The sequence below is a fragment of the Silurus aristotelis genome (genome assembly GCF_946808225.1).
Source record: "Silurus aristotelis genome assembly, chromosome: 29".
NCBI lineage: Eukaryota > Metazoa > Chordata > Actinopteri > Siluriformes > Siluridae > Silurus > Silurus aristotelis.
In genome coordinates, this window is record NC_139602.1 from 9,158,275 (window position 1) to 9,174,500 (window position 16,226).

At 39.6% G+C, this 16,226-nt stretch overlaps 2 protein-coding genes across 3 annotated transcripts; one reads left to right on the forward strand and one right to left on the reverse strand.

The window, feature by feature from the left end:
• Positions 1-810: 810 nt before the first annotated feature.
• On the forward strand, positions 811-2,411 carry ghrh (growth hormone releasing hormone). The gene is made up of 4 exons (XM_083535436.1): positions 811-908; positions 1,166-1,270; positions 1,767-1,898; positions 2,319-2,411. Exons 1-4 carry the CDS (start codon positions 832-834, stop codon positions 2,389-2,391), a joined length of 387 nt encoding a protein of 128 aa, XP_083391562.1. The 5' UTR covers positions 811-831; the 3' UTR covers positions 2,392-2,411.
• A 1,961-nt stretch (positions 2,412-4,372) lies between these two features.
• On the reverse strand, positions 4,373-15,829 carry rpn2 (ribophorin II). Of its 2 annotated transcripts, XM_083535295.1 has the most exons (18): positions 15,543-15,666; positions 14,067-14,254; positions 13,879-13,974; positions 13,610-13,785; positions 13,046-13,121; positions 12,734-12,868; positions 11,881-12,057; positions 11,477-11,595; positions 11,208-11,313; positions 10,745-10,836; positions 9,727-9,841; positions 9,118-9,312; positions 8,923-9,009; positions 8,745-8,840; positions 8,103-8,178; positions 7,702-7,831; positions 6,078-6,171; positions 4,373-4,923 (listed from the first exon to the last, which is right to left on the reverse strand). In XM_083535295.1, exons 1-17 carry the CDS (start codon positions 15,553-15,555, stop codon positions 6,120-6,122), a joined length of 1,929 nt encoding a protein of 642 aa, XP_083391421.1. In that variant the 5' UTR covers positions 15,556-15,666; the 3' UTR covers positions 4,373-4,923; positions 6,078-6,119. The 2 variants fall into 2 exon arrangements, with proteins under 2 accessions (XP_083391421.1, XP_083391422.1); XM_083535296.1 differs by lacking the exon at positions 6,078-6,171 and having other exon boundaries at positions 15,543-15,829.
• Between the last annotated feature and the right edge of the window lie 397 nt (positions 15,830-16,226).

Consider the following 16,226-nt stretch of genomic DNA (forward strand, 5'->3'; position numbering starts at 1 on the left):
ATGAGGCAGAAAAAGCAGACAAAAGCTCGGTCCCTCTCTCACACGCTGGAGAGAAGCTGGAGAGAAGCTGCAGAGGCTGAGCGCTGATTATCACTAAGCAGAACCTCACCCAGGTCACTGTGCTTTTCTCTGGACAGCTGCATTACTGTGCAAATCTATGACCATTCTGTCTATTTTATTTCCTATTTTATTGTGTGTGTGTTTTGGAGGGTTTTCCCACCGAAGGTCAGAGTGAACAGAACGAATCCTCATTGTGTGAACGTGTGAAGGAACAGCAGCGGCTTTTTATGTGCAGCTGTAAAGAATTTTCCTGAAGTGTTGCTCGTCGTGCAACAAGCGTTTTCAACTTTTCCTTGACCGAGCAACATAAAAGAAGTCGACACAATAGCTATTGCAACCTTTTCATCTTTCTTGTATTTTTTTCTTTGCATATGAAATATAAACAATTGAATAGAAATGTATTTAGCACTTATAAAGAAGTACGTAAATTGGTTTATGTATATTTTACACCCTTAGAAGACAATTGGATCGGTATTAAAAGTATTGTTCATAATAAAAAGTGTTATTTGCCTATGTTTTTTTTTCACATTTTGTCCCCATTTGTGATTATAACCACCTCCATTCTTCTGGGAAGATGATGAATAACATCCGAGTCTGATGCATTGATCTGGATTTCACTAAATTGATCATCCTGATCCGTGATTCCCGCACATTTATTTAAATATCATCCATTATTAAGATCACATGTTCTCCAAGGAAACGTTTTATGTTCCCCATAATGTTGTACGTGAAACATTTCCCAGGTTTGGTCAGACAGCCACTGCGATCCTCATGAGCTCCTCGCTGGAAGACCCCCTGCAGCCCCCGACAGACTACAGATCAGCCCGGAGTCAACACGTCGAGTTCAGGTCAGTCTGCTCATGTCAAACTCACAAATCCCTCTCAAAGCAGACACGTGGTCAGAATGGCACGATGTACACAGGACGATGTCTTTTGCACACTGATTTATGAAGGTCGGTGCTCCCTGTGACTGTGTGTGCAGCCTTGTGCTGCCATCTGGTGGTGTGTTAAAAAACTAATCTCAACATTTTTTGATGCCAACCTCATAGCTGAAGGTCCGCTTTTGTTTGTGTCGTTTGTTTGCGCCGTTTGTTTGCATGGTCAGGTCCGGCAGACACGCGGACGCCATCTTCACCAACAGCTACCGCAAGGTTCTTGGTCAGATATCTGCTAGAAAATTCCTCCAGACTATTACAGGAAAAGGATCTGGGTAAAGTAAATTGTTTCACTGTATTTTGACTTCTTCAGCAGATGAATTTCCTCGTGATTGAGAGTGGGGATGGTATCTACTTGTTCATCATTAAATTAGGAACTTCAATTAGAAATAAACAGAATACAAATATAAATTTTTAAAATGATAAATAAGTCACTATAAATTGCTAATGGCATAAAAACCTCTCTGAGACGGAAGAAACCTTGAGAGAACCCTGAAAATAACCGTCCTTTCATTATAGTTCCATCATTGTTGAGGTTATCAACTGTTCACTTCAAGATTGTTCCTGGAAATTGCAGCCCCAAGATTCTGTAGCTAAACTATTTAATGGTTCTTGAGTGTAAACCTCCATAGTAACCTTGATCTTTAGCACCATCCTCAGCCTTCTTGACCCGAAGAGAAAACACCTGCACGTTCATACCGTTATTCAATCGGCAGATCGTGCGGTAACCGTTGTTCTCCGAAGTCATGACTTTTTCTTTTACCCCCTCAGAACAAGGCCAGACTCTGAACACTATGTAAAAAGGCAGGCGGGAATTATTGAGGACACGTTCAAGCAGGATCTGATGTCTATCGAGAGGGAACACAGCTACAGGAAGCAGCATACAGGACGTCAAGGCTTTAGGTTGTTTTTTATTATTTATTTATATATTTATATATATAAAACCAGAAGTCACATTCCCACATGTGCAGGTTTCAGGTGCATTTGAAAACGAAGTAATAAAAAAAGGCTGGAGTCCATTTCATTGGACTTTTTGATCAGATTTTTCTGTCAATTTTGGCAAAAAATATTTCTTGATATCTAATTTTTTTTAGGCTTTTAATAAAAAAATCTATGTTTAAATCAGAAAATATTAGAAATAGACACTAAGAACGAAGGATATCGACTGACGGCTGATCAGTGTTTATTATAAAGACACGTTTTCCTGATGGTCACGTGACATCCCATTGTATTTCATATTCCTATATCTAATGTTACCGTCTAAGGCATCAGGATATCCTCTTATCCATTACACCTATTGTGTTTGCTTCTTCTTACTTCCAGTCTTCAGTGCGGTGGCTGCGCGTGTGGCTTGACGATGAACAGGAAGTGTCCAGAGACCCGACGCAGAAAATAATCCGTGTTGCTTGGTTTTTTTTTGTGGGTTGCCAGTAAAATGGAGTATGCAAAAAGATTTCAATAAATCAGAACTGCTGAGCCAAACGTTTTTCAGTGCTTCACTGCTTTCACACACCATGAAACTCGTTTCCCCGTTCCACATTTAGTTCCTATTTACTGGGATAAGAACCTCCAGTTTTCTGGGAAGATTTTCCACTAGATTTTGTGCTCATTCAGCTACAAGGGTGGTAGTAAAGTCAGGTACTGTTTCAGGTGAGGTGTGGAAGCCTGGGGTGCAGTCAGCATGAAAAATTCATCCCAAAGATGGTCAATAAGGTTATAGAGCTCTGAAACAAGAGATCTTGCACTTCAACCCCTGTAAAGCAGATCTTCATGGAGCTGGAACAGGTTTGTGTTTCCCAGTTCAAATAAAGGAACGATTTATGATTCATCATCCAAAGACGTTCTGTACAATTGTGGGCCTCCACCTTTATGGTAACAATTTGAGGAGGAACCACATATGGATGGAAAAGTCTGAGGTACCAATATGAAATAGAAAAAAGTATTGGTACCTCAGACTTTTCCAGCCATATGTGGTACCATTGTTTCCCCACGGACCATTATTACTGACGCACCACCCGCTAAACTCTGGACCACTCTGGACCGCTAAACACAGAAGACGCTGCAAAATAGAGATCTGAATCTGTTGACGGATTCAAATCCTTCCGAATAGATCAGTGAACGGATCAGGGTCATGAGTCAGTAAGGATTCTGCCTGCTATTGCCATTGAACTCCTCTAGAGGGCGCTCATCGAGTCTGTGGACTTATGAATTTCAATCATGTCCCTCGGATCCGGCTGATTCGCTACGGTTCAAGTGGATCATAGGATCCGCAATTTTGAGTCTCGTGTGTTTCCGAGCATACAGGAAGGTTCCTGACCAACTCAGTCAGCTACGTGCTGCTAGTTACTTTCTAACAACAACTTAGAACAGCTGAATGGTGTCATTTACAGTTTGTATTTATATATGTTGCTGTCAGTAGCAAGATAACCAAGGACACAAGTGATCAGAGTAAACAAAGAGAAGGAATCATGAATCCAAAGTCATATAAATGATCGGGTTATTTAATCCGGATTCACTCATCTCTACTGCAGAATGAAAAATGGAGAAACGGAGAGAAAATGGCGAGGAGACGATTCCGGCCAAAGAGAACAGAAAAGTTTCCAAAGTTTGGGATCATTTCAAACTAAAACAAAGAAAACACTATACATGTATGTAGCCCTATATTTGTATTTTGATGTAATATTGCAATTAAATGCACTAAATTGGTTTAGTTTTCAGATATTCAGACTTGTACGCAAAAAAAAAAAGGAAACAAATGCAGCGATCCGTCTTTTTGCTTGTACTCGTTGTATTGCTCTTTAATAAAGAAAAAAGTATTTCTTATCCGATTACCTGATGAAATTATTCGCTACATTGAGCTGCAGCCTAAAAGTCTCACACTCCTCAGCGGTATACGAGTTCTGAAGCTGCCTGATTCACTTTTCTTCTTTCCAAAGCTCTGTGTTAATTTTTTTACCCAACAATCTTCTTTATTAAAAATAAAAGGGTTGCCAGTGCTTATAAAAGCCCCGACAGTTAATTCTTGGCGATTTCGAAACGACAGCCTCGATTCATTGTGTTTGACACCTAATAGCAGACCACTCAAGATCTTTCACGATCACATCTAAACCTTTTGTTTCCACACGGAACTCCTCTTTGTGCACAGCGGTATTGTCATGCTGGAACAGGTCTGGAGCTTCTAGTTCAAGTGAAGGGGAAACGCAATGAGCAAGAGCATTCTATACAATTATGTGCCACCAACTTTGGGAAAGAACCACATATGGCTGGAAAAGGTGGATGTCCCAAAACATTCGGTGATAGTGTCAATAATGAAAAACAAAATTTTTTTAGCATTGCAAATGTTGAGAATAAGGAAATAAAGGAAAGGGTCTCAAAACTTTTTTTTTTTCTTTCCATTTTTATTTATGTTGTTTTCTTTACAAAACCATGGGTTGGTGAAATGAGTGTTCAGTGTGGTATGAGCCGTTTTGAAAAGAAGAAAAAAAAAAGTGCGGTCCTTACAGATATAAAAATAAAACGGATGAGCGAAGGTCCAACCCCTGTATGATAGAGAATTCGGGAAACGAAAATCACGAGCACAAGCTTTCTGTAAGTAAGAAAAAAAAAAAAAAAAAAAAAACACCTGAACAAAACCCCAGCAACAATCATGTCAAACCCCATTGGATCACTTACAGTGCATTCGTTTTTTTTCCCCCTAAAATAAAAAGTAATGAAAACATCAAACTGCATTCAGCTTTTCTGATTTGATTTCGATTTCGTCCATTTTTTTGTTGTTAAACAGTCCAATAAACTGCCATGAGCTGTTACAGCAGTGTCAGTTAGTTCCCATCGAACTGATGCTTTCTTGGCCAGATTTCTTCACTTAAATAAAGACGAGAACAAAAAGAAGCTCCGGTCTCCTCGTGACTGCTTTCATTTAGTTTCGTGTCTAAAAAAGGAAAAAAAATTTCCAAAGTTATTAAATAATCCCAATAAAAAAAATTAAAATAAATAAAATCATGCATGTTTCATTAGCAGACCAGAGACACGGAGATGACGAGATGTACTGATCTCTTTACCACATCAAACACAGAATGAGAAATGGCAAGGTTTGTATAATGACACGAAACGAGTTTTATATCTGCTGAGCACAAACATTGATCGTCTCTACATTCAGATTAAACCTCAGTCCCTCCCTTTTTGACCTACTTAAGCTCTGATTGGTCAGAACCTCTGTGGTTAGACACAAAGCCCCTCCCACCTCGGTGATGTCTGTGTCTCATCATCTTTAAATCAAGCAAACGAAGATTACTTTAAAATCAATATTAGGGCTGAAGCGATTCCTCAAGTAACTTAAGAAATTAGAATACAAAAAAAGCATTGAGGCAAATTTTATGCCATGTTTAGTCCATTTAACAAAACACAGAGCACCGTGTTTCCCCACGGACCACTATTACTGACGCACCACCTGCTAAACTTTCATTTATAAACAGGACACAGACTTTCCATGCAAAGGTTGTGTGCACTCTTTTTTTAAAGCAAATTGAAACTATATTTATTTATTTTATATTTGTATTAATTTAATATGCCAATTAAATGCACTAAACAGGTTTAGCTTTTACAGATATTAATCAATAAAAATGTAATCTGTAAAATACTCAATACACTTAAGATGCAGCCCTAATTAATATAATAAAAAGTAATTGTATTTATTCTATTTTCTTGTTTTATTTCTTTATTTAAACCAAGCAGGCAATTTTTTTTTATCGTAAAAAAAAAAAAAAAAAAAAGTAACTGTTGAAGTAAATTTTTTTAAATAATAAACAATGTTAATAAAATAAAAAAAAATAAAAAACAACAACAGTATTTTGTTTTGCATTTCTTCCCCCCCAACCGTTCAGAAATTGAACCAAACTGTGACACACACAGACACACACATGCTACAAACTGACCTATTAGTTCACAGCCATAGAAAGACACCATTGTGGACATTTAACAATCTAAAGCGGAGCACGTTCACAAATGAATGTCACACAGCCATGCACTTTGCACTACAGTGAAGAAAAAGGACACCATGCTGTCCTGTGGATGCAGAAGTCATACTTTAGCCTGAGAGACTGGGCTTTGTTTAAATAAACCGGGCTTTCACCGCAGACTCCTATACTTGGCCAACCTACTACTCTGCTCGGCTGCGATCCTGGGGCACGAGGACGAGGGGCAGAAAGAAGAGAAAGCAGCAAACAGGACAATTAAAAGCACTAATCTGTATAACTAAAGAACAAAAGAAAGAAAAATGTTACAGCAGGGAGGCAAAAGTTGGTGCACCCGTGCTTCTGAGAAGCCCGAATTACGAACAAAAGAATTTATGAGGCGTTTTATGTTGCGGCAGTTTATCGAGCAGAAACTGAAATTACTTTATACTTATTATAATGCAGATCAGTTTTTTAAAGCAGATATATAGATTTATTAGATAAGATTTAAACAGAGTGATACAGTACCAATCCAAGGGTACCAACACTAATGTTCAGAAAGAATGCTGTACATTTTTGTCTGTTAGACGACTATACTGTAAACTGATAGAAAGCCACTGGGTGCAAGATGGAGGATTTTTCCAGAGATCACAATATTTAATATTTTAAGAATATTTTAACAATGCCTGTCAAAAGTGTGGACACACCTAGTCTTTGTTTTTTTTTTAGAGACATGTTCCATTTACTTATATGCAGCAAATGAGCTAAAAAGCAAAAACACACAAAAATTGGGCAGTGAATGACCTGCAGAAAGTTCTGTGGGCAGATGAGTCCAAATGTGACATTTTTGTCTTTTAAAAAAAAAAAAACTGCTAACAGGATAGATGAGGTGATCAGACTGCCTTACCTCCACAGTCATACAAGATGGTGGAAGCTTAATGTTTTGGAGCAGAGAATGTTTGAGACTTATTCTGGAAAGCCTAAGGAATCCTGAACCAACATGGCTCCCATTCCATACTTCAACATCATGCAATTCTGGACTGCAGCTCATCAGAACAAGACAATTCAGTCATTATATGACCTGCCCGGTCACAGAACCTAAATCCTTTTGAACTGCTCTGGGATGAACTGGACCGTAAATAGATCTCGAACTAGTGAAGAACCCCCGTGGCAAGTTTTACAAGAGGCACAGCAAAGTATTTCAGCCAACCGTTCGGAGAAAAGAATGCCAAGAGTGTGTAAAGATGTTTCTGCATGCTAAGGGAGGATTTTTCAATGAAAATGAAGTCTGTACATTGTTATATTTGTTTGGTCAATGTAGACTTCTACAGCGTTAAATGTCTGACTTTGTTGCATACGTGGCTCTCAAAAGCCACAAAAGACTCGGTGCTTGCAAACTTTCCAGAGGCTTTGTATTAAGTACCTTTTTTTTTTTTTTTGATTTCTTGCTTAACTAATTCATTTGTTTAGTCACATGAATGAATGGCTCTTCCTCTTTATATAAAAAAATAAAAAAAAAAAAGAAGAAGTGCACCACTAATTTTCTGTACAACACATTAAAAATTGTTAAATGGAGTAATCAAATGCTACAATTTGACAAAAAAATAGCAGGGTGTACCAAGGGGCAAAGCACAAAACAGTACAATGAATGCAATTAAATCATAATGTCTACTCTGCATAGAAAATAGTATAAAGGGTGTGTCTCATTAATCGACTAACGTAAAAAGAGAAAGAAAAAAAAATACATCACTCAGTACCTTTTGACTGCTTTCTGGGCCAGCATGCGGTTCCCGGCCAGGAACGTGAGGCTTCCGAGGATGGCGAGATATTTAAGAGTCTGGAACATGTTCAGTTGAGTCCAGTAGACATACATCAGACCCAGCAAGGCTGCATCACAAAGCACAGAGAGACAATAAGAATATATACGAGTAACCCAAGGTGTTATAAGAGACAAATTAATTTGAATATGTGTCCTGTCTCTCATCAGGCTGGACAAAGAAGCATATTAGATGGCAGATATGGTGTACAATAAAAAATAAATAAATAAATAAATGATTCACATCTGGATTTCACATCTGAAACTTAAAGATCCTTTTCATGCTCTCATCATTTGGAACACAAAATAAAAATTAGACACACTGCCGAGTCTTGCACTCACCAGCATGGCCGACGTGGAAGAGCACACAGCTGGGGGACAGACTGAAGTTGGAAATGTTGGCACCCAACTTGAACCACTGCACGAAATAAAGTAAGACGGTGATAAAACACAAGAAGTCAAAAAACAACCCAAAACACTAAATTTGCTGACATTAAAAGAATAATAATGACGGTTTCATTTAGTTATAGTGAAAGTGAAAACAGTACTAAATGAAATAGAAATGGAGATATTAATTAATAAATCATTTTTATTAATAATTATTATCAATATATCGATCTCCGTGCAGCAGGCAGTCTCGCGTGTAAAACCAAACACCATGTGGCGTCAGTGATTTGCCTCTAGAGGCCACTCTTGTAATGACAGCAGACCTTCTCAGCCGCTCCAGCAACCTGGAAAAACTATCGGTATGGAATATTTGTCGATAGTCGTTAGTTCAATCAACTATCGTGTTGGTTTATCGCGAAACCCCCCCAAAACAAAACGATAAATCAGTTAAAAAGAAAGCTCAGCACCAACCAACCTGCTACTGCTGGGCCCTTGAGGAAGGCCCTTAACCCTCAACTACTCAGATGTACACATTAGATAATTGTAAGTTTGTCTCATCCTAACACTTGAAACATTTTAAGAGAAATTGCACAATACCAGGATGAGGAGGAGCAGGAAGGGTGAGAGGACGAGCGCAGTGAAAGTGTTGGACAAGACAGAAGGAGGTCTTTTCTCTGGCTCACGGAACATATGCTAGACATACAGAAAGAGAGAGTGTTAGGAACTGTGTTTTGTCATTAAAACAGTATTCAAATAAATAAATCTTGGAACTGACCTGGATCTCTGGTTTGGGAACGTACAGGTTCTTGGACTGAACCACAGATGGAGCCTCTTCTTCGAGGAACTTGAGGACAATATCCGCCTTTTGAGTGGTGGGGAGGGGAAAAATTAATAAAAAAAAAAGTTAGAGGACATTGGACAATTGCTGAGTTACTCTGTTCCACTGTATTAGTGTACATGGTTTCCATACCACGTTCCATGAGACCGGGTTCTCCAGCGTGGCATCTCCCACCATCAGGTGGAGCATGTATGTGCCTGAGATGGAGTCGAACTCTGTTTTTCTCTCAGCTGTGTCCAGCTCAAACTTGTACAGGTTCTTGCTGTCTGGCTCGGCCACGAACACCACCTCCTGACCCGTCTTCTGGTTATGCAGCCGGACAAAGGTCTGAGGACAGGAGCGAGCCAGAGCACAGAGATTAAAGTCTAATCAAACTCTTTCTTGCCTGGGTTTGGGAATGCTAGTAAAGGGGCTTAGACGTGTACGATACCCTGTTAATAACCATCAGAGAGAGAGAGAGAGAGAGAGAGAAGACAAATGGACAGACAGAAAGGCCAAGTCTACCACAGAATGAAAGAAACAACAGCAGAAAGAATGAAAGGGAAAACAAAAGAAAGGCACAAAGATTGAGACAGACAAAGAAAAAGGGGAACAAACAAAAACAGAACAGACAGAATAAGAAGAAAAGAAAGAAAAAAGCCAAAAAGAAAAAAAAGCAATGAGAGAAAGAACAGCAGAAAAAAAGAGTGTTAATGGTGTGAATTGTCACTCGGGTCAGAGAGTGAAGCTTCAAACCTGTACCTGGTGAGGCGTAAGCTCAACTCCAGTGGCTTCATCCACCAGCTGGAAGGTCATTGCAAAGTTCTGGTGGCTGTCAGCCAAGAATGGGGTCTTGGCTTTGTTTGGATATTCCACCCTGGGGAAGAAAATAAAGAAATATATCTAAATAAAAGAAAAACATATGAGAGGATGCCAGAAAAAGAGTTGTGGTATTGTACGAGGAAATCTGGTGTGTCAAAAAAGTATTTGAGGGTGGTGCAGGACATGCATGAGGACAACGTAACAGCAGTGAAGTGTGCAGACTGGTTCAAGGTGGAGGTTGGACTGCATCAAGGATCGGCTCTGAGCCCTTTCCTGTTTGCAGTGGTGATGGACAGGCTGATGGACGAGGTCAGACAGGAGTCTCGATGGACTATGATGTTTGCAGTTTAAATTGTGATTTGTGGTGAGAGTAGGGAGCAGGTGGAGAAGAGCCTGGAGAGGTGGAGGTATGCGCTAGAGGAGTTTAAGTACAAGAGTGCAAAGTAATGGAGAGTGTGTTATCTGCAAGAGTGTAAGGGAAAGTTTATAGGACTGTGGTGAGACCTGAGATGTTGTATGGTTTAGAGTAAAAGACAGGAGGTGGAGCTGGAGGTAGCAGAGTTGAAGATGTTCAGATTTTCATTGGGAGTGATGACGGTGGACAGGATTAGAAATGAGTTCATTAAAGGGACAGCGCATGTAGGACGTTTTGGAGACACGGTGAGATTGAGATGGTTTGGACATATGCAGAGGAGGGACATGGGGTATATCGGTAGGAGAATGCTGAGGATGGAGCCACCAGGAAGGAGGAAAGAGGAAGGCCAAGGAGGAGGTTTATGGATGTGGTGAGAGAAGACATGCAGGTAGTTGGGTTGAAAGAAGCAGATGTAGAGGAGGGGTATGGAGACGGATGAGCCGCTGTGGCGACCCCTAATGGGAGCAGCCGAAAGAAGAAGATCTAAATAAAAGAAAAGATTAGGATTATGTAGATGATGTTGATGACGGAGAAGGATCTCACCGGGTGGTTTTGGCACCGATGCTCTGGTCCTTGTCGACCACAGACAGGTCCATGTTGTTGATGGCAACCTTTGTGGAGACTTTTACCTTGAGCTAATGGAGGGGAGAGGAATAATTAAGTGATAAAAACATTATTTGAGAAACCAGAAAAATATGGCATATTTGAAGAGAAAGGGCTTTGTGTGGTTATCAGAATGACGTGACGGCGTATTGTTCAGGGTTCAGATGTCTACAAAAGACGAGACTTTGACCTCTGACCCTACGATTTTAACTCAACACGCACTAAATAATTGCTTTTTAAAAGCCATATTGAAGCATGAATCAGTAGTCATTTACACAATTAAGGGTCAAAGCCTCAGGGAGAAATTTTTTTATTTCCTTTTAAAAAGCCGTAACCATAACCCCAGTGTTGCGCGGTGACGTTGCAGATGAATTGTATGTATTGAATGTATTATCAAACTTACATCGATTTGATTGGCCACCAAACGGCTGTCTCCGGTGACGGACACGGAGAACTGGTAGTAACCGCTCGCAGGCTGGCCGGCCATGAAGTTCAGTTCAAAAACGTCTCTAAAACAAAAAAATAAAAAACAACAAAAAAATAGGTTGTTCATATTCAGGCGCAAAGCTACAGCGTTACCAATGTTGCTATGACAACCAAAAAATGAATGAATAAATCAATCGTTTCTTATTCCTTAGTGGAGGATCAGAAGGGCGTGTGTGAGGAACGTACTCGTGTAGGGTGAAGGGGGTCTGACTCAGGACTACCGCCTTAGTGGACACAGAGGTGGCAGATTCCAACAGAACGTTAGCTAAACTCAGGGGCTGGCACAAGACATCAGTCACCTGGAGCTGTAAGAACACACACACACACAGCAGGATAAACAAAAAAGAGAAAAAAGAAATTCAACAAGGCAGAAAGTCAGACAAAGAAACAAAAAGAAAATGTCAAAATGTCAAAAAGAAGGAGAAAGAATGTGAGAGTGCTGCGTACCCACAACGTGAAAACACAGAAGGTGAGAAGGGGAATAGTGACACACAGAGAGCGCACAACCTTTCGTGTGTAAATATATTAACTTGGCTTCATGTGTTTTTTATTCGAGTTACTCGAGAAATGGTTTCAGCCCTAGTGTGTACCTGCAGAAGAGGCTGGCTGTGCGAGACGGCTGCAGAGCCCAGAGCGGTAACGACGACCGGCTTGTGGAAGCGGTTGTTGGAGAAAGCGGCGGCGGCGCTGGCTACGCTGAACGCCTCGGACAGAGTCTCCCACGTCTTTTTACTGAAGATGGAGTTCACCAGCTGGATCACCTGGTCCTGAGAAAACAGCACACGGCGACATCATTCTCCACGTACAGGTGATGACGATTCTCAAATCTGATTGGTCAGAAGGGCGATTCGTTTCTAATAGCTGCAAAGCTTTTTGTTATCCTTTCCATAGTAACTCGTTTAAAGACTCGTTCAGCAGAATCAGGGAGGTTTTCTGTAAGACGTTTACAGCTGCTATAAGGTAAGTGAGAACAGGAAAATTCATAGAAAATCCATGAAATGCAATTCATTAATAATTAAGAAAAGTCATCATTAAATAATTGTTGGTAATTCATTGCAGTATAAAGAGAATAAAGTATATGGAGAAGATATAAAGTTGTAGCTCAGTGTTGGGATATTGGACTTCTGATCAAAATTACATGAGTTAAAATCACAGCCCTTGAGCAGGGCCCTTTACCTAAAAGTGCTCAGTTGTATATTTAACAATTATATGATTTCTGAGGTGGTACTTTAGTGGATAAGGCATTGGACTTCGGACCCAAAGGTCATGAGTTATAATCCCAGCCAGATCAATGGGCCCCTGATTAAGGTCCTTAAACCCCATAGCTGCTCATTTGTATGAATGAAATAAATGTAAGTCGTAAAGGTCATAAATATTAATATTATAAATAGCAAAAATAAATAAATACATAAAGTATTTCTTATTTAACTTATTGAGCCTCACCTCTTTTAGCGGGGGCTCCACGTCCATGTGATCGGACAGAGCGTAAGCTGCAGACACGAACAGCGCAGTGGCCTCAAGACCTTCCTCGAACTGCAAATACACGCCCCCCAGGTCATCCAGCCGCGCAGCCAGATCCTGTATTCGTGTGACACATGAAACAATCAGAAATTATAAATAAATTAAATCAATTTAAATATGTATTTCCCAGTAGGGTGAAAACAAATCCTTTTGTTGTTTAAAATAAAATTTTAAAAAATTCATTTCTATATCTGTGTTACAGCGCCACCTAATGCCCAACTCGCATCATCTCACCTCAATTTCCTCCAGAATCTCTCCGAGTTCGGCCTGCTGAGAGAGACGGGAAGCCGCCTGCAGAGCCTGGGTGATGCTGCATATAGCAGTAAGACAATAAGTCAAAGTCTCATTACCATCAATCTGCCCTTACACATTTCTGTGCTTTTAGTGTCCATTCTAAACAAAGAGAGAGCCGAGTGTCTGCCAAGTTAACCTGCTCCACACCTACATACAGCAGGGTTCTAGATCCAGTTATACAGTTCCTTACTTAGAGATTCAAGATTTCACTGTCATATGGACAGCAGAGTTTGTTACACCATACAATTAAATTTTTACTCTGCAAATTAAATTCTACGGTGCAAATGTCTACCCGTTTCCCTTCATGCAGTTAGTTTTCCTCATCTTCCTCATTAAGACTATAGAAACCTGCACATCTGTCAGGTTTCTATCATCTGTCTAATACAAAAACCACACTGGTTTATGGTTTTTTTTTTCGCCCTTTTTTAAAATACACCGACGAGAACTTCCTCTGAACACTTGGTTGCGTGGATAAAAATATAAATACCCAAGAAAAAGACTCACGCCAAGACGTTGTCCTCCTTGGCGATGCGTGCTTTAAGGGCACTGACCGCCTCCTGCGATGCCACAGGGAGTCCCAGAGAACTGAGCGCGATCACGGCGTGGTGGATCTGAGAGATGGCGGAGTCCTCACTCACAGCCGCGAGGAGCGAATCCCGAGTCTCGTTTGAAACGCGGATCTGGTGTTCAAAAGCGAAAAAATACAAATGAGAAATGGGAGTTTACGAGTACATTTTATTAGACCCTCTGTACGATCCTGTTCCCATTCCTACCTCACAAGAGGAAAGCACTCGACTGGCCTCAGCCACATAAAACAGTGATTCAATGCTGGAAGAATCCACGTTGGACCGAACAAAATCGCAAGCCTCCTAACAAAGGTATATACATAAAAAAAAAAAAATTAACTATCATGAAACTTGTGAATTTGTACGACATCCTTGTGATAATTATTCAAGCTCACGTTCGAGTCAGGCATCGACATGCCCAACTTGCTCAGGCCGACGATCGACAGGTACGCCGACTTCAGGTCTGTGAACGGCTGCTCCAGGACGCCCTGAAGTCTATCCACATCTGAAGCGGTCAGGTGGTGGGTTGGGTTGAGCGCCCAGGCTCCAAGAGCCAGGATACACACCACAATGCTGACCAAACCTGATGCACATTAACATCAGTAAACATACTGTACAGTGTACACACATTCAGTCTTTGAAAAAAATCTATACAAGAGATTTTTATTACACAGAATAAACAAGCATTTGTTTGTGACATGATTATCAGGAATTACTCTCATTGTACTAGGAAGTATTTACTGCAGAGCTCATTATCAAATACCTCAATATCCCAATATTCCTTAAATAAATCCACTACATAGGAATCCAATTATGTTTTATATACAGTCCCAGTCAAAAATTAACACACCTTTTCCTTTAGTAACCTTCATACACACATTATTTTAACATTGTACATTAATACTGAAGACATCCATATGTTTTATATTTCTGATTGTCCAATCACAGCTACATTTTGCTTTGATGTCAGTTTGGAAACCTCATGGTATTCCCTCATGAGATTCATGAGGTAGTCACCTGGAGTGGTTTTCAGTTCACGGGTGTGAAGGAAATTGAGTTAATAAATCAATATAAATCAACAAGTTTATTAGAGGGACAGGGCATGTAGGACGTTTTGGAGACACGGTGAGGGAGATGGTTTGGACATGTGCAGAGGAGGGATAAGGGGTATATCAGTAGGAGAATGCTGAGGATGGAGCCACCAGGAAGGAGAAAAAGTGAAAGACCAAGGAGGAGATTTATGAATGTGGTGAGGGAAGACATGCAGGTAGGTTTGAAAGAAGCAGATGTAGAGGACAGAGTGGTATGGAGACGGATCATCTGCTGTGGCGCCCCCTAACGGGAGCAGCAAAAATAAAAAAGAACACAATTCTCTAGATGTTCCTTCATAGTTTGGAAGTCTAGTATTAGATGTACAATATTGAAACTAATAAATGAACGAAAAACCACTGAAGAAAGAGGTGTGTCGAAATCTGACATTTATTTTTATATGAAAAATATAATAGGAAGTATTTGAAACCCAGTAGCTATTATCACATTAGACACGTGGTCCATAAAATAAATGAGTATAAATATAGAAAACTGCTGCACTTTGGATGTAATTAATGTACATAAAAATAATTTTAAAAAAATGACACCTATAGAAAAACAAATGCATTTTAGTTAGCAAGTAGACCAGCTAGTCAACTAGCATGTTAGCATTATGCAAAATGCCATTGATAGAAATCGCAGGAGAATTTCAACAAATAAAACAAGCGTTTCGTGAAAATAAAAAACGCAGGATAAATTTACTCTTCGCTGTTTATAAGATAGAATTGCACACAGTATAACTGCAATACAAAAATATATATAATGTCAATGAAATGACTCACGGAGCAGCGCCATGTCGCCGAGTGCAGCGTCACCAATAGCGCCTGCGAGACTTCCGGGATAGACAGACGAAACCAATTACGGCTAAAGAAATAGGGGTGAGCGTTCTTATTCCGCTGTCTAATCACAAACAAATTTAATTGATATATACTTAAAACTGTAAAATACTTATGGTAAAATTATAACCTAAAAATAATGTCACAATTTTGAACGTAGTCAAGCGTTTAAATAAAATACATTTTTCTTCACCCCTGTAAACCAAACATGGTATAAACCAACCTCCGTGCTTGAACGCAACAGAAAAAATATATATATTTTTCATTACTGTAATTATAACCCCTTTATTTAATACATTTATTATATTTTCTAAATATAATTACAGTTTAACATATTTACATAATTTTATTACATTTTCAAATCATTTATATATTTTTTTAGTGAAGGGCGTTGAATTGGCATTGTGTCTCTTTCCTATTGGTCATGTTGATGCAGGGCGGCGTCCAATCAGAGAAGCATTAAGAGTGTGACGTCGCCGTAGACCTGTATTATTATATATATAAATGTTATTAAATTTGCAGATAAAAAAATACATGTACAAATACCAACTAGATTAATCGTTAAAACCAAATAAATATATAGATTACTTAGTCCAATATAAATATATTTGTTATTCCAAAGAAAGCACA

Coding starts and splice junctions, on each gene's coding strand:
- ghrh (XM_083535436.1), top strand. CDS start 832: ATGAGCTCCTCGCTGGAAGACCCCCTGCAGCCCCCGACAGACTACAGA. Junction 909..1,165: donor AGTCAACACGTCGAGTTCAG/GTCAGTCTGCTC, acceptor TTGCATGGTCAG/GTCCGGCAGACACGCGGACG. Junction 1,271..1,766: donor ATTACAGGAAAAGGATCTGG/GTAAAGTAAATT, acceptor TTACCCCCTCAG/AACAAGGCCAGACTCTGAAC.
- rpn2 (XM_083535295.1), bottom strand. Junction 10,837..11,207: donor TGGTGGCCAATCAAATCGAT/GTAAGTTTGATA, acceptor CCCCTCCATTAG/CTCAAGGTAAAAGTCTCCAC. Junction 9,313..9,726: donor TTGAGCTTACGCCTCACCAG/GTACAGGTTTGA, acceptor TCCTGTCCTCAG/ACCTTTGTCCGGCTGCATAA.